This window comes from Chrysemys picta, chromosome 22 (genome assembly GCF_011386835.1).
Source record: "Chrysemys picta bellii isolate R12L10 chromosome 22, ASM1138683v2, whole genome shotgun sequence".
In the NCBI taxonomy this organism is placed as follows: domain Eukaryota; kingdom Metazoa; phylum Chordata; order Testudines; family Emydidae; genus Chrysemys; species Chrysemys picta.
This window is the reverse complement of record NC_088812.1, coordinates 12,974,626-12,991,815: the sequence shown is the minus strand read 5'-3', so window position 1 is coordinate 12,991,815 and position 17,190 is coordinate 12,974,626. Positions and strand designations below refer to the sequence as shown.

The window sequence follows — 17,190 nt, the reverse complement described above, 5'->3', positions numbered from 1 at the left end:
CCCCCTTCGCTGTCGCGGCTGCGAGGACCCCTCCCCCCACCCCCGGGCGCCGCTCCCTCCTCGGCCGCCTCCTTCAACCTTGGTCCCGCCGCCGGCCCAGGCCCCCCGAGCGAGGCGGCTGCAGCACCCGGCTCCCCGCGGCGCTCGGACCGCGCCTCCGCTCGCCATGACCTTACTGACCGCCGGCCGCCGGGCGGCCGCGCGCCTGCTGGGCGCCAAGGTGAGGCCGGGCCCGGGCCTGGGCCGCGCGCTGGGGGGTGTGCGTCACGTGGTGGGCGGGGGGGGGGTCCGGCAGCGGGGACAGGCTTATCCCCCGGGGGGGGGGCTGGGTGGCACCTCCAGTTCCCAGGGACCCCACGTGGGGGGGGTCGTGTTAGCCGGGCTGAGTCGTGCTCCCTGACCCCCCCCCCCCCCCCCCGGCTGCAGCCACTCTCTCCTCCCCACTGGTGTCCGGGGGGGCCCACGCGGGGCAGGGCTGCTCTGCCCCCCCCCATCCCCGGGGAGCCGGCTGGGGGCCCCCGCAGCGCTGGGCTCTCGCTTCCCGGGGTGCAAAGGGCCCTGGAGCCTCCCACCCGAGCTCTGGGCCTCTGTTTCCCCCCAGAGCGGGCCCTGGCCTGGCCTCCCTCCCCGACCACTTAGGTGCCCTTCCCGGGTGTCTGAACCCCTTAGGCTGAGGCTCTGCAGGGTGTAGGGTTTGTGGGTGGGGGGAAGCTGGGTGCCTGAACCCCTTAGGCCGATGCTCTGCAGGGTGTAGTGTTTGTGGGGGGGGGGGGAAAGCTGGGTCCCTGAACCCCTTAGGCCGGGGCTCTGTGGGGTGTAGGGTTCGTGGGCGGGGGGGGAAGCTGGGTGCCTGAACCCCTTAGGCCGAGGCTCTGCAGGGTGTAGGGTTTGTGGGTGGGGGGGAAGCTAGGTGCCTGAACCCCTTAGGCCGAGGCTTTGCAGGGTGTAGGGTTTGTGGGTGGGGGGGAAGCTGGGTGCCTGAACCCCTTAGGCCGAGGCTCTGTGGGGTGTAGGGTTCGTGGGCGGGGGGGGAAGCTGGGTGCCTGAACCCCTTAGGCCGAGGCTCTGCAGGGTGTAGGGTTTGTGGGTGGGGGGGAAGCTGGGTGCCTGAACCCCTTAGGCCGAGGCTCTGTGGGGTGTAGGGTTTGTGGGTGGGGGGGAAGCTGGGTGCCTGAACCCCTTAGGCCGAGGCTCTGCGGGGTGTAGGGTTTGTGGGTGGGGGGGAAGCTGGGTGCCTGAACCCCTTAGGCCGAGGTTCTGCTTCGTTCTGTGCAGCCCCAGCTGCAGGGTCCGACCCCCGCAAGCCCCCGAGCGACCTCGCCTGGCTGGCAAAGTTTAGTTTCTAGCTCCGCGGTTTCGGTAACGGCGGCTTTCCCCGTGAGCCGCACGAAGTCACGGAACCTCAGCCGCCGGCGTCTTCTCCGGGCCGGGTTGTGCGCTGTGGTTCCTTGGACCTGGCAGTGGCGTAGCTGGAGGGAGGCTGTTCACGGCTCTCTGACGGGAGAGGGGCGAAGGGGGGCCCGAGGCGATATCTTTTATTGAACCAACTTCTGTGGGTGAGCGCGAGCAGCTTTTGAGCCGCCCGGCGCCCTTCCTCGGGTCAAAGGGACATTCAGCCCGTCTGGCTCCGACTCCCGCCCAGTTGAGTTTCATCCCAATCCCCTTTGGCAGCTTATCGAGCAGCACTTCTATTTTCGGATGATTTTTGACTTGCCCCCAGCGTTTCCCGGGGTGTTCTCCTTGGCTCCTCCGCCGCGTTTAATCGCTGAGGATCAGAAGAGCCAGGCAGGGACTCGGGCGCTGTTCGGGGCCTGGCTGCTGCGGGGGTGGGATCGGAAGTTTCGTCGGTACAGCAAGGCAAGCGAGCAGAGGAAACTGAGCAGATGACCAGAGTCCTAGAAAGCTAAAATTAGCACGTGCTTCGGTCTTTGACTGAAACAAAAGCCAAGGGAGCTAAGCTTATGGTGACCGGGGTAAACCCTTCAGCTTTATTCTTCTAATCCCGTCTCTCCGTGGGTTTTGTTTTCAGTTGGTTGCAAAAGGAGGGGGGGGAAATACAACCGTTGTTAATGTCCAGGAGTGTCCCTGCACTTCTCGCATCGTCCTCACCCCTAATTCTGTTACGTCTGCGTCGGGTGGTTTAATGTTGTACCCGAATGCTGAGCGTGAGGACGGAATAACAAGCGTGATCGGGGTGAGGCTGTGACTGGGAAAAACACTGCAAGCGGTGGTTGAATTCAGCTGCGTTTAGGATGTGGGGTACGTTCCTAGTTTCTGTGCTACAGGTGCCCAAATTTTGCCCATCTGAGGGCCACATTAACATCATGCCGGGAGGCTCTTCCCCTGTCCCTGACCGGCACCCATTGCCACTGCCTGTCTTTAATCCAGAGGTATGACCTCTGGAAGGAAGGCCCAGCCAGGCCTGCAGTGCTCCATCTTGAGCCAAGTGGCCTGGCTGCATTGCATGCTGGGAGCCGTAGTTTTGGGTCGTCTCTCTCTTAAAGATGGAGGCGGCTGCAGTGTAGAAGCCGGGGCTCCTTCGGCTGCCCTGGCCTACTCAGACGTGGCAGGTGAGGAGAGCAGGAACGTAGGTGAGATTTGCTAGCTACCGGTCGTGCGTCTCCCACAACTTCAGGCCCGAGCAGAAGAGGAGCGTCCCTGCTCTGCCCAGTCTCGCTCAGGGGCTGATTCCTGATTAGCTCATGTTCTGTGCGGACGACTCCTGTACGGCCTGATTAGGAGCTGGCGGCTTTTAAAGGCCGAACTGAATGTGGGAGAGGCCGATAAAAAGCCAGGCCTGCGGTTGAGTAACTGCTGAAAAACCCCCACCTGTTCTTGTGCAACTCAACACTTGTGGCCCTGAGACACCTGCCGGGCACCTCCTGGGTCAGCTTTGCTAACGCAGCTTTGTGGCTTTACCCTCCCCCCGCCCTCCTTCCCCACTTCGGCATGTCCTTGAATAGTTCCATAATTCCTGGAAATTAACCTCTGGGGCAGGTTGGTACGCGGGAGATGCAGTTTGGCCCAGTGAATATAGGTCACTGGCGTGGGAGCCAGGGGCCCTGGCTTTGCCACTGACTTGCTGTTTGACCTTGAGCAAGTCACTTCCCCTTTCAGTGCCTTGGCTTTTTCCCCCTTCCCACCCGTATCTGTCTGTAAGAGCCAACGGGCCTCTCAGCGCTACAAATAGATCACCCTAACCTTCTCTGTGGAATGTTCTCCGGGGCGTGCCAGGTCCGTCTGTGGAGGTCACCAGAGGAGCTGGCGAGCGGTGAGACAACGGCAGTATTTAGCACCTGGGGCTGCACAACTGGGAACTGGGCTCGATCTCTCTGCCTGTGAGCTCCTGGGGTCGGAGAGTGCATTGTCATGGCTGGGCCTCCTGCAGCCTGGCAATGTGGAAATCCATTGGGGGGGGGAGGAATGAGATGCCCGGGGGTGGGGGAGTGAGCGTAGGAGGGGATGAATGAGAGGACTGGGCAGGCATCGAACTGAAGCTCTGAAAGCGAAGAACCTTGCCAGCAAGCCTGTGGGGCGTGCGAGGTCTCTACCCACTGACTCATGTACAGTCCAGCTCCCCTGTGGGCCTTCTGACCGTAATCTGGTGCTGCCACCACCCCACCAATCAGCCCTCCCCTGGAATTGCAGTAGTGGGGATCCGTCACCAGTCGCTACCGTGCCACTTGGCAGGCCTGGCAGCTTTTAACCTTGTGATCTTGCATTGCACTGGGAGTGTTGGGGTAAAGGTCAGGCTCTGGAAGAGGAGGGCGGTGTTTCCAACAAGCAATTCGGAGTTACCAGTCCGGGGACCCAAATTCAAGGGCAGCCTCTGACACTTTAAACATCTGTACAAGGAACGAGGTCGCAGGGCTCTGCTAAGAGACTTGGCCCTAAAGCGCCGTGGCCTTGGTGGAAGGCCTGCGCCCTGCATTAGGAAGGAGGTGCCCTGTCAGAGGGCACTCTGCAGCTGTTGGGTCACGGGTTCCAGCTGTGAACGGACACTGTCTGCCATTATGGAATCTGACCCCGGGATTCCCAGCAGAGCTGGGGATAGAACCCAGGAGGCCTGGCTCCTAGTCCCCTCGCTCTAAACTATGCGGCTTGCCCAGTGCCACCTGCACACCAGCAACGCGTGCGAGGCTACGTGCGAGGTGGGCGCACAAAGAACGCTCCTGTGGTCCTAGGAGATCTCCGTCTCCTATCCTTGCTGGGGGAACAGGCTCTGTTCTAACTGTCCCATTGTCTGGGTCAGGATTCACAAGGAAAGGGACTGAGCTCAGTTATACTTGTAATTCCTCTTTCCCTGATGTGCTAAACATTGCCTTTAAACTGGAACCAGAAACCAATTCTCCCTGGTAACCATAACAGCCCTGAGTGTTTCCTGCTGATGTGATCACTTTAATCCTCTTAGTGAACCACTCCCCAGGCCTGGAAAGACTCCTCTGTGGGCAGCAAGTGGTCCCATTTCACACACCCCTCTCTGTCCCTTGATGCCTTCTGCCCCGTACCACCTCCGCGTCCAGTGACACTATCAGACCTTGAGATCCACCTGCAACATGGTTCTTGTTCCGTGCATGTGACTGATGTTGGGGAAGCAGCCTGGACTAGCGGGTAGGGCCCCAGACTAGGAGTCTGGAAACCTGAATTCTGTTCCCAACCCTGCCACTCGCTTGCTGTGCGACCCAGGGCAAGTTGTTCCCCTCCACACTTCTTCTCTCTCTAGACTGGCAGCTCAGGGGGGCGGGGAGCTGTGTGCGCCCTGTCCGCACAGACTCTCCTGCTAGTTTAACCCTTTGTCTGTCCCAGCCCCAGGCTGGGCTCCTGTTGCTTTCATCTCCGAAGCAGTGAGCGAAACGCTGCTGCTCTCGAGCTGTCTGAACCATTGGAGGACACTAAATCCCTTCCTGGGAGAGGCTGGGACACAGGGTTCCCATCTTGCCCCTCTCCCCTTTCCTCTGGGAACCTGCCACCTTGCAGGGTGGACTGAGCAAAACCAGTTTTAACACTGCCCTGGATTGCCCGGCTTAACCCCTCGGAGGGTAACCGCTGCCGCTCTGCCCTGCGGCGCTGATGGATTGCAGCGGGCGATCGGAGTACAATGCGCAGCCCTGCCACTGCCGCTTGCTCCAGGTGTGTCTCCCCTGGGCCCGTCCTGGGGAGGAGAGAGGAACGTGCTGGTCCAGTCAGGTCTTGGCGTCTCCGCAGCGACTGCCCACAAAGGAGGTCAGTTGGTGTTCATTTAAAACAGTCCTCGTGCCGTAGGGTTAAATCTTTGCAATAAGGCAGACTCTGGGTGGAGGCCTTGGGAGGGGCGAGGGGGTGGGATGCTGGGCGTGGGGGAGATGGCCCAGAACGCGTTCCTGTTCGGCTAACTCCGGCTCCCCCGTAATGAGAGACGTCTGTGACTCGACTTCCTTCGTGCCGCCCGGCTGGCTGGGAAGAGAACTAGGAAAATGGAGCAGAGCTCAGGGCTATTAACTGCTCTGGTGGACGGCGTTTCGTTCCTAGTTCGATCTGGGGTTTGTGGGTCTGTCGCTTTGTGCCATCTGCTCAGCTCACGTAGACTTTGCAGCAGTGTCTGGAACTGCCGAATCTTCCCAGCCAGCAGGACCGACTGGAAAAACGGAGTCACTTGCGAGCTCTGCCAGCGCCGTCCCTCAGGGACCCTGTGTGTTCCACAGAATCGACTGTCTGGTGTGGGGACAGCAAATGTGAGAAATCGGGACAGGGCGTGGGGGGGTTATAGGAGCCTATATAAGAAAGACCCCAAAATCGGGCCTGTCCCTATAAAATCGGGACATCTGGTCACCCTAGGTGTAGGGGAACCTCGTTACAGCCCGTGGGGGGGGACAGGTCTGTCCCATCTAGGCTACAGCATGGCTGAGTAGCTGGGACGTGTGGTACCAGTTGACCCAGGGTAGGAGGCAGTGAGTCAGAGCCAGGCTTTAGTCCCAGCTCTGCCCTGATTGGTGACGTGACTTCAGACCAGGCCCTTTCTGGCTGTGATGGGGGTGGATATACCCCCCCTCCCCCGGGGGCCATGGGATGGAGCTAGCAACAAGCTGTGCCAATGTGCTGTTCTTCCCGCCCACCCCCAGGTGCCTGGAGCCCAATGGTCACCCTCCCCCGATAACTAATTCCTCCCCCTTCCTTGCTGGAGGAGACACCCAAGGAGGAAGTTGTCTCCAGGGTAACATTGTGCTTGACACGGGCGTGGCCTGTGGTGACTCCGCACTGCAAGACTTTGCACCATGCCTGGCGGGTGAATCACCGGCGGGGACCTGTTCTGGGCTGGCAGGGAGGGCAGGGCTCAGACTGGCACGTGGCGGTGGTCACAAACCACTGGACGGAGGGGAGCCAGCGGCTGCCCCCCTCTCTGGTTGTTTGCGTTTGATCATCAGGGGAGATTGCAAGGCCCTATGGACCTCTCGCCCCGCCAGTGTTGACGGGGGCGGCTGGCAGCCCTCTCCCTGCTTGGGTTCGTGTTGAGCCGGGTTCGTGGCTGTGGGGCTGTTTTGCAAGGCGAGCACAGGCTGGGTGTGAGGTCGCTGGAGTTCCCTGGGACTGTCAGCGGAACCATCCACTCCTTAGCGTCTGCAGTACAGCACGTGTCCGTCTCGCCGCTGGTCCTGAACCAGATGTGAATCCAAGAGGCCCCGAGCAGCATGGCGCAAAGGGGCGACTAGCGTAGCCTGCAGACGCGTCCGGTCTCCTGGCTTTGTGACACCCCCCCCCCCCCCCCCCCCCAGCTTGTCCGTTCAGCCCCTTGGTGTGTTTCAATGGGACGCCTTTCAGGCTGAGCTAGACCAGTGCGGCTGCTCTCTGCTAGAAAAGCCTTGATCTTTTAAATAAAAGCACCTGTTTGCACAAGAGGGTGAGCTCCGGGCTAGGAGCCAGGCTCTGTTCCCCACGGTGCCACTTCACCTCTGCTTCGGTCACCCCGCCTGTAAGGAGAGAGAGCACCTCGGCGGCCGTGGTAAGGTTAGACGTGAGGAAGGCGTTGCTACGAACGTCGTCAAGGAGAGAAGTTGGCGATTGCTTCTCGTAGCGAAGGGAATATCTGGGTCACGGCTGCTTCTGTCCACCCGCTGTCTGCAAATATAAACCCCCCCACCACCACCCCGGCTCCCTCGTGGGTGAATTTGCCAAAGAGCGCCTCCGGGTCCAGGGAGGGATGTCTGCTACTTCTGTACAACCTGTGTGGCCTGTTCTGGGACCCACGCCACTTGTTTGAAAGCCTTTTCGGTTTGCTCAGAACAACCTCCCTGAACTTGGGCGTCTGATCTGGGACCGGCTGCTCCCGTTCCAAGGGGGAAACCAGGCTAGGTTATTCCGCCTGAGTTCTCCTGTTCAGCTGCTAGATCGGCACAGGCCCCGGGGGGATACTGCCACATCTCAGTGCTCTCCCTCCTGGTAACTCGCAGGAGTCTGGTATCAGACCCTTCTGGTCGGCACGGACAGCGGCCGGATACTGACTCCTGGGTTTCTAGATACTAACTGGCCTAAAGTGATTCCTCCTTTGGGGAGCTGAGTTAAGAGCTGCATCTGTCCAAGCCGAGGTTTGCGTCTCGGTCTAACCGCATCCGCACGGTGGGGAGATAAGCGATACCGTCTGTCAGTTCAACCCTACCTTGGTAGAAGGCCAGCGTGTAGGCCAGGGCTAACCCGTCTGCAGTGGGGAGAGGAGACGGGCACAGAGTGACACTTCCCACTCCATGGATAGCCCAGCTGTTCCTCCCCCCGCCTAGAGCTCAAACTTCAGTGCACCGCGACCCCCTTCGGACAACACAAACGACTTCATGGCGCGGTGGGGGAGAGGGGAGCCCCGGGCTGAAGCCCTCCGGCAGCAGGGCTCACACTTCGGCTTCAGCTCCAGGCCCCAGCTAACCTAACGCTGGCCCTGGTGACCCCATTAAAATGCAGTTGTGACCCACATTTTGAGACCCGCTGGCCTAGGGTGACTTGACCCACCATATGGTCTCAATATCTGCTTCAGCGTGGGGTTTCTGGAAGCACCCCGAAGCGCTGCTTCTCTTCCCTGGGGTTCTCTTGGGCCCGAGAGCAGATTCCCACCCTCTTGCCTTGGAGAGGACAAACCTTGGTGGGTGACTAAGAGGTGCTCGCTGCCCCAGGGCAGGCTCTTTCACATGCAGAAAGTGCTGGGCTGGCTACAAGGGAAAACATGCTAGACTAGTTAGGCCGGGAAAATGCCCCCCCCCCCCCCCCCCCCAAGCCAGCCATAAGGCCTGCTCAGTAGCCATCCCCTGACGCTCCTCACCAGAGCAGGAGTATTGAGTCCGAAAGCTCTGCTCTCGGAGCTATTGTGGGGCAGTGTTCTGGCCACTGGGCTGCAGGCGCTCGCGATCCGTGGTCCCGTCTGGTCTCGGAATCTATGAATCCGACTCGGCTCCTCCTTGGAATGTATCTTCTGCCTCCCTGGATCCCAGGTGCTCCAGCTTTCCGTCTTGTTTCTTTAACCGCCGTGTGACCGTTCCTGTGTGCTGTGACCCAGCTCCTGTTTTCCACCCCAGAAGTGGCTCCCTCTTAGGGCACGTCTCCACTAAAGCGCTGCATCGGCGTAGTAGGACGCCGCACGCCGACAGGAGAGAGCTCTCCAGCGGCATAGTGAATCCACCTCCCCAAGAGGCGGTAGCTATGGCAAGGGGAGAAGCCCTCCCAGCCACATAGTGCTGGCTACACGGGGCAGGGGGTAGGCGTGTACGGCGGCATTGCTCGGCGGGGTGGATTTTTCACACCCCCGAGTGACGGAGTTATGCTTATATAGGTCTGTAGCCTAGACCTTAGTGGCCGCTGATGTTCTCCCGTGTCGGTTTCTAAAGCCCTTGGACCCCCTTTGCACACAAGGTTTGATGTGCATGTTGAGACGGTTGCATAGCTGGGATCATTCCCCTGTTCCCTGCAGCTAAACACATCCCCCGACTAGCTATTCCTGGCCGTTTTCCTTGCGCCGCTTGAGGCGAGCAGGATGTTCCAAACCATTGAAGGAGGGAACAGCAGAAGCCGTCCTGAGCAGAATCCCAAACTAGCCCGTTGTGTACAGCACAAATCACCAGGGTTTTGTTCCCCAGCCGCTTGTGCCAGGATTTTGGCCTTGCCGGGCCAACTCGAAACACTCTTGCTTGTGTGGGGGCCGCACTGAAGTTCTGGATTTGCAGCAAGAACTCCGACTGCAGCAGTAGCCCCGAGAGCAGGCAGCAAACCTGTCCGCTTAGCGCTTCCCGGATGAGCGGGAAGTGCCCGGTTGTCAGTCAAAGCGGCCTGGCTCTTCTGGGAGGAGAGATGCCTTCCCCAGCGGAACAAAGGCCCCGATTGACCTTCTGTCAGCGGGTCTCCGCCGTCATGCCCGCAAAGAATTGCAAAGCACGTTCTATGGACTGGCTGTCAAGTGCCGGCTGTACCTGCAAATCCCAAGTGCTCTAGTGGGAGCTGAGGGTACAAAACGGCAGGTCACTCCTGGAAAGCCTGCCCCGGGCGGGACCCCTCCTTCCCCAGGCATGATCTTCCAATAACAGCAGCACAAACCCATGGCTGTATAGCTGAAAACTGCCACCACCCCCACAAGGGGGGGGGGGGGGGGCGTTACTAGTGACTCAGTGTCCTAGCATCTCATTAGCCAGCTCCCAAATGTAACTAGCCTTGTGTTTGGGGACCACTTTGTGCCATTTAATGGCAGCGTTTCAGTCCCCGAGTGACTCGCTCCGAGGGTAAACAGCAGCTTCCGGAAAGATTTTTATTTTTCTCCATAAGCATGTCTGCATTTTACTGAACCCAGGGCCCTACGCGGGCAATGGGCAGCCCTGAGCTCGGGGGCTCGTCTGTTCCACTCCAGCGCTAAAGGACCCAGCCGGTCTCTCTCCCTGATCCCAACGCTGGGGATGCAGCCTGCAGGTATTCAAGGCCGCTCACCCGGCAGGATTGGCTGGCTCTGAACCTGCACGGTGCCCTCCCCCAGCCCTGCCTACGCCAAGCCAGGAATGACTCATGCTGCGCTCTCAGCTGTACTGACAGGAACAATCCCGCTCTTGCCAAGCGTCGTGCGGCTGCTACTGCCGCCCAATGGGGGTGTGGTAGGGGCCTGCCCGTAATCGGAGAGAGTGACCGAATCAGCCACGCTCCCGCCGGAGTGAGAGGTGGAAGCGGCTTTCCTGGGGCGTGATCTGCACAAAGCAAAACGAAATGCCCCGTTTCCTCCTGGCCCAGAGAGAGGAGGCGGCGGAATTGAAATGTTTTCTTTGTCCGGGGCACCCACCTCCTGGACAAACTGCTCTGGCTCCAATAACTCCCCGAACTGGAGCTTTGCTTCCACATTCCCAATCAGTGACCTGGTCAAAGCTGTGCTGTCTGGTTCACCTGCTTGCAGCAGAGGGAAATATTGGGGTGTGGGGGAGAGGGGGGGTATGATTGTTTCCCTGCTGGTGTCAGCCAGGTGACGTTGACCTGCCTAGTGTAACACTGACCTAGGCTGAGATCTTGTGCTCCATGTCACTGCCAGGCTAACGTGTAAGAGGCCCCCCCCCCCTCTCTTTGCAGAATGCACCGTGTATCTTCTTCGCTGCCCGACACGCCAGCTCTGCTTCCACGGTAGGTAGAGACCTCTGCCTCTCGCCTCGGGGGGAGGGGGGGTGCATGTCCCTGGCTTCTCCAGTCCAGCGGCTCCAGTGCTGCTCATGGCCTCGCCCCAAAGGGAAACCACCCCAGAGCCGCCATTCAAATCCCATCGCTGTCTGGCCTCCTTCGGAGGGATTTCTGTGCCACGCAAACCAGAGACCCTAACGGGCTCCGAGCGACCCTCCCTCCCAAGCAGTGTCGGGGGTAGCGATGCTAAGCTCCGCCGTGGAGCAGTGCTGCCCCTCACCAGCTCTCTTGTTTCTCCCCGCCCCGACATACAGAACCTGAAAGACGTCCTGGCCAACTTGGTTCCCAAGGAACAGTCGAGAATCAAGAGCTTCAGGCAGCAATATGGCAACACGGTCATCGGGCAAGTCACTGTGGAGATGGTGAGTGTGGCCGGCGCGGGCCGGCTCACGCGGTCTCCGTTGGGTTGGGGCTGGCGCTGGACACCTTGTTCTTTCCCTCACCCTAGAGGGGCCTTTACCCATAAACCCTGCGCCAGGCAGCCAGCCTAGCCCAGTGCCGCCCCTCCCTGCCACGCTGGATCAGTTCCACAGGCCCGTCTCGGCAGGCTCCCTTTCTCCTGGATGGGCCCGCTGGGGTGTCTGATCTGGTGCTCCGCCCTGGCCGTGGCCAACAGCTGCTTCTAAGCCGTGTGGAAGCCCCCTTGGGAAGCAGTGGCCCCAGTGCACTGCTCTGGGCTGGGCACTCTGCTGGCGGTTGCTTTGCGCCAGGAAATCGAGGTGCGATCGCTGTGTCCTTAGCGAGCACCGTGTGAGACGGGGCGTTACCCAGGCAGGGTATGGAAATGGGACGGTGGTAGCCCAGAGGCCTGCCCTGGTTCATCCGGCGCAGCCTGGCGGCTCCACAGAGAGGTGGCTGGGGCTGTAACACCGCTGGGCTTGCGGGGTTGAGAGCCAACCGTCGGTGCTGCCGGAGACCCAGCCAGGCGGTTCAAAGCAGCACTGGGATCCCCGTGGAGCAGCATCTCTCCCTGCACCGGTCCCGCGTTCAGGGGAGAGCAGAGCTGTGGCGGCCGGTGAAATCGGCGCTGGTGCCGAGAGGGGCCGCTCCGCTCCCCGACAGCGGGGAGACAACTCTGGCTGCAGCGAGCAAACTCTGAACCCCGCTAACTGCCTCCTGGCTCTGTCCCTTCCAGGTGTACGGCGGGATGAGAGGCATGAAGGGGTTAATATACGAGACCTCTGTCCTGGACCCCGATGAGGTAAGGCCTTCGCCGTCCCCCCCTCCCCCCAGGCCGCCCCCTCTCCTCGGAGACTGATTCCCTTCTCCTCCCTTCTCTCCAGGGCATCCGCTTCCGCGGGTACAGCATCCCCGAGTGCCAGAAGCTGCTGCCCAAAGCCCCAGGAGGGGAGGAGCCCCTGCCCGAGGGCCTGTTCTGGCTGCTTCTGACCGGAGACATCCCCACTCAGGAACAGGTGAGGCGGGGGGGCTCTGGCCGTGGCTCTGGGCTCTGTGACTTAAGCCCCGATCTCTCGTGGCCTCGCCATGCTGCTGCAGCCTGTTCTCCGCGCCGGGCCTGGCCCGCCAGCCCCGGTGGGGGCAGGCAGCCTGCGCCCCCAGCCCCTCGGTGCTCCCCGGCTAACCCCGTGTGGTGTTTCCTCCCTCAGGTGAGCTGGGTCTCCCAAGAGTGGGCCAAGAGGGCGGCTCTGCCCTCCCACGTGGTGACCATGCTGGACAACTTCCCCACCAACCTGCACCCCATGTCCCAGCTCAGCGCCGCCATCACCGCCCTCAACAGCGAGAGCAACTTCGCCCGGGCCTACTCCGAGGGCATCAGCCGGGCCAAGTACTGGGAGGTAGGGCGCGAGGCCTGTGAGCTGTGCCGGGATGCGCCCCGCTGAGGCCAGGCCCAGCTGGGCACCCTGCTGCCCGCATTGGGCCATGGAGAGCGTCTGGCCTGCAGCCCGGCAGCCGGCGAGAGCCGACCTCCCGACACCAGCGGCTGGAAGCTGCAGCGTGGGTGGGTCTGGGGCAAGGGCATGGCTGGCTCTGACGCTGACTCCCTCTGGGGCCTTGTCCGAGTCACGTTCCCCTCGGCCTCAGTTTGCCCACCTGTACAATGGGGCTAGTGCTGGGCTGGAGGATGGAGCAACGCTTGGACAGGGCCAGCTGCACCCGTCCTTGTAAGGCAGCCGAGCTGGCTTCCTCTTGGCCCAACTCCCTGCCATCAGAGCGGAGAATCTCTGGCCTCTGGGTGTGTAACAGTGTATTACCTGGAGCCCGTGCTGGAGGGACGCCGGCTGTCTGGGCGGGTGAGTCTGTGGCTTCTCCTCCTCACTACCCTCCAGTAGCTTTCCCTGCCCGTTACCGTCTCTCCGAATTACCCAATTTCCGCTGCCCCTGGCACGGTTGGCACCTACGGCTGGTTAAAGCAAGCGGTGCGGTCAGGGGCCTGGTTCTCCATTTCCTGCTCAGAGCACTGGGACGTGTTGTGATTTAACTTCCCGCTATAGACACGGGCTGTCGTGTCACTGAAACGCAGCCACCTCTGGGGTGGGACAAAGCAGCCGTCAAACAGCAGCCCCTGTGTGCAGCCGGGACGGCACACGGTCCCTCTGCTCAGCACGGCCCCGTTTGCTCGCGTGGCCCGAGGACGCTGGGCAGGCCAGGAGCAAAGCGGGAGGGGCGTGGGGGTCCCTGGCCGAGCCGTGGTCCTGCTGTCCTCGGTGAGCAGCCCACCTTCTCCCCGTCCCCGCAGTTCATCTACGAGGACTCCATGGACCTGATCGCCAAGCTGCCTTGCATCGCCGCCAAGATCTACCGCAACCTGTACCGCGAGGGCAGCAGCATCGGGGCCATCGACCCCAGCCTGGACTGGTCCCATAACTTCACCAACATGCTGGGCTACAGCGACCCCCAGTTCATCGAGCTCATGCGGCTCTACCTCACCATCCACAGGTGTGAACCGCGCGTGGGGCCGGGGGCCGGGAGGGGCTGCAGCTGGGAGCGAGGCTGGCGCGGTGGATGCTGCGTGTGGGCCGCCCTGGGGAGAGGCAGGAGCGTCCCTGCGTGGGAGGAGGAGGTTGGAACTCCAGAGCCCTGTAAATAGGGCAGAGGGGAGCCCTGCCCCGGTCGGCAGAGCTCAGGCAGGCCGGGCTCTGAGCCCCCCGCAGTTCAGCGCAGGCCGGGGTGGAACCGGGGCGGGGCTCTGAAGGCTGCAGCTGGATCCAGCCTCCCCATCCCACAGCAGCCCCCCACCCTGAGAGAAGCTGCTCCCTGAATTGGCCGGGCGGGCTGGCAGCCCCCAGCTCAGGCAGTAGGTCGGCTGCCGCCCTCTGCTAACCGTCTCCTCCCTGCAGTGATCACGAGGGCGGGAACGTCAGCGCCCACACCAGCCACCTGGTAGGCAGCGCCCTCTCCGACCCGTACCTCGCCTTCGCCGCGGCCATGAACGGCCTGGCCGGGCCGCTGCACGGCCTCGCCAATCAGGTAGGGGTCGCGTGGCCTGCGTGGTGGGGGGTGGGGAGAGGGGGACACGGTCCCGGCCTCACCCCCGTGCCCTCTCTCGGCGCAGGAGGTGCTGGTGTGGCTGACAAACCTGCAGAAGGAACTGGGCCAGGACGTGCCTGATGAGAAGCTGCGAGATTTCATCTGGAACACGCTGAACTCCGGCCGGGTGAGTCCCCCTGGGCTGCGGGAGCAGTGCTGAGTCTGGGCGACTGCCCCCCACCGCCCCCCCTCTGCGCTAACCCCAGGCCTCCTGTCGCCGCAGGTGGTCCCCGGCTACGGCCACGCCGTGCTGAGGAAGACGGACCCCCGCTACACCTGCCAGCGGGAGTTCGCCCTCAAGCACCTCCCCAAGGACCCCATGTTCAAACTGGTGGCGCAGCTCTACAAGATCGTCCCCAACGTGCTCCTGGAGCAGGGCAAGGCCAAGAACCCCTGGCCCAACGTGGACGCGCACAGCGGGGTGCTGCTGCAGGTAAGGCGCCAGCCCCCTCGGGGCGCCCTCCCCCGAGCCCTGCTCTGCCCTGGCCCCTCCAGCTCGCCCTCCCCGGGCTCAGCAGGCGAGACTCTGAGCCCCCCGTGGCCCCAGACACACCCTGGCACTGGGAGCCAGCCCACCACCACCCCCAGGGCCTGAGCATCTCCCAGGCCCAGATCCTGGGGGCTGCTGGGCACTGGCCTAACCCCCCGCCCCACTCCTCTCCCCTCTGCAGTATTACGGCATGAAGGAGATGAATTACTACACGGTGCTGTTCGGCGTCTCGCGGGCCCTGGGCGTCCTGGCCCAACTCATCTGGAGCCGGGCGCTCGGCTTCCCGCTGGAGAGACCCAAGTCCATGAGCACGGACGGCCTCATGCAGCTCGTGGGCTTCAAATCGGGTTAAAGGAAGGGAGGGGAGGTGGGGGGGGAGCCCGCGCTTGCCAGCTGTCCAGGGGCTGTTTAAAGAGACAGTACACCTTTTCCCTTCCAAGGGCCTCGGCCAGACGCTAGAATTAAACCTTTCTCTGAGGCACTGACCATAAGTTTCAGGTTATTTATGGTGTAAATTAAGATTAAAACAATCAGCCCCCTTCCTATCGCCCCCAATCCGCCCGCCGCCATTAGCGGCACCTCTGTTAAACTCCTGAGCCAACCAGAGCCCAGCTGCCCCCCCCCCCCCGCACGGCTTTCTAGGCCAGCCCGCCCTAGCCCCCCGGCCAGGAGAAGAGGGTCCTTTCTCAATCATGTACCGTGCTGAGTGCTGCCTTGTCCATGTCCCAGCCCCATAGCCAGACACGCTCCTAGGCCCAGATCAAACCTGCTCGCTTAGCCCTGAGAGGGGGGTTGGCGTGTGAACGCTTGAATCGCTTCCTTTGCCTTGGTCCTCCTCTCCTGCCACCTTGAGTCGGGGGGCCAGGGCATCTCTGGGCTTTTCCTCGTCCCGGGGCAGGGCCTGGGGCACCCTCCCTGTACACCGGGCCATGGACCCTTTCTCATCCCACCCCCCTAGGACTTCCCTGGCTCGCTGCTGCAGGGGCCAGGCCTTCCCCTAAGCCCCACTGCTGCCTGGGGGGGAGGGGAAAGATCTGCGCTTAGGCTTTCCCTCGGCGTGGCGGTGGGGCCAGAGCTGTGGGGGGCAGCCCGGCCGCGCGAGGACGTGATTTCCTAGGCACTAGCTGCGGGGCCGTGCGGCTAGCCACCTTTCTGAGCAGTTGCAGTGCAAAAGTGACCCTGGCTCCTGCCCTGTCTCCCGAGGAAGGACGCGATACACTCCTCCCCCGCCCCGGTTCTGTGTGTGTTTGTGTGAATGCCCGTGTCCCCTAACCGCCCCCGGGGCGCTGGGTGGGCTCCGGCCACGGCCTGGCGCAGCCTGTGGGGGGCTCTGTACAAAATGCAAAATAAATGTTTTTATTAACAAAACTGCTTCCCTGGTGTGTCGGAGGCGCCAGCGGGCAGGATGCAGCCCCGGCCTGGCCCTGGGCGGGGCCCTGGGGTTCGGATCTCAGCTGAGGGGTGATTTCCCCAAGTGGTTCTGGGCCTTATGCCACCAGCTGTGCCTGGCCCCTCCTGCAGGACAGCAGCCAGGCCCCGAATAGCGCTGTGAGCCCCCCTCGCGCCACAACCTCGCACGGTCTAGGTGCCGTTTCCCACATGTCCACACGAGGGCGCCATTATCCTTCCCCAGGCTCTGGGTCCCTCTGAATGGGGCGGGGGCAGCGGGGAAGGTCCCGGAAGCCGGCCCCGGCCGAGAACAGCGTAGTCCTGGCATTATGGCCTGGACGTTAGGAACTCAACTCCTGCCCCAGTGCCCGGCCGCCAGGGCAGGCTGCTAAGCCGGGGGGTGGAGGGGCAGGATGGACCTGATCTCCCCTGCCAGTTGCTGCTTTGTGCTTGACTCTGACCACCAGCCCAGCGCAGGGTTAACTGAGCAGTGCCCTGTTGCTCCACCCTGGGGCTTTCCTGGCCTGCCCTGCTGGGCAGCGGGGGGCTGGGGAGGGAGCTAGGCCCCGGGAGCCGGTGCCACCTCTCCAGCCCTGCAGGGGGGGTGAGGGCTTCGGTCCCCCAGGGACCCCCAGCCAGCTTTTCACAGCTGCAAAAGCCCCTACGGCGGTTCCCACAACCCACCTGTTCCCTGCTTCCCTACATGCAGGGGCCGGGACTCTTCCCAGGGGCCTGCCCCCGAACCCACGTGACGCTGTCCCAGCTGAACGGGGCTCCCCAGCCCATGGGAAACGGGCGCGTTCGCCCAGCCTGGGATGGAACACGAGCCTCTGGGCCCGGCTCTCCCTGGCTTGGGCCTGGAAAGTCACAGGCCTGGCTTGCTGCCAGGGGCCAGTGATTTCCCCAGCCCCCGCTCCGTGCCCCCAAGGGGCACTGCGGCAATGATGCTGGAACAACGGGCCCAGAAGGTTCCTGTAACTAGGGGCTGGGGGTGAGCCGGGGCCGGGTGATGCCAAGAGAGTCGATCCCACCCCCAGTGCGGAAGTCCAGCATCCCAGCCTGGCAGCTGTGGCCGTGTCCGGCATTTCAGAGGGCAGAGCCCGAGCTCTGTCCACTGCTGGAGCAGCCCCCACTCCCTGCAGGCCTTGCCCCCCCATCATCCCAGC

General features: G+C 62.3%; 1 protein-coding gene across 1 annotated transcript; it reads left to right on the top strand.

Moving 5' to 3' along the window:
* Nucleotides 1-12: 12 nt before the first annotated feature.
* CS (citrate synthase) lies at nt 13-16,003 on the top strand. The gene is made up of 11 exons (XM_065575899.1): nt 13-220; nt 10,552-10,602; nt 10,911-11,018; nt 11,792-11,857; nt 11,940-12,071; nt 12,264-12,452; nt 13,355-13,554; nt 13,956-14,085; nt 14,171-14,272; nt 14,369-14,578; nt 14,817-16,003. Exons 1-11 carry the CDS (start codon nt 167-169, stop codon nt 14,985-14,987), a joined length of 1,413 nt encoding a protein of 470 aa, XP_065431971.1. The 5' UTR covers nt 13-166; the 3' UTR covers nt 14,988-16,003.
* Nucleotides 16,004-17,190: the final 1,187 nt, after the last annotated feature.

Excerpts from the sequence above, each read along its gene's own strand:
- CS (XM_065575899.1), top strand. The coding sequence starts at position 167 with ATGACCTTACTGACCGCCGGCCGCCGGGCGGCCGCGCGCCTGCTGGGC. Across the intron at positions 10,603-10,910 it reads ACGCCAGCTCTGCTTCCACG|AACCTGAAAGACGTCCTGGC; the intron begins GTAGGTAGAGAC and ends CCCGACATACAG. Across the intron at positions 12,453-13,354 it reads GCCGGGCCAAGTACTGGGAG|TTCATCTACGAGGACTCCAT; the intron begins GTAGGGCGCGAG and ends CCGTCCCCGCAG.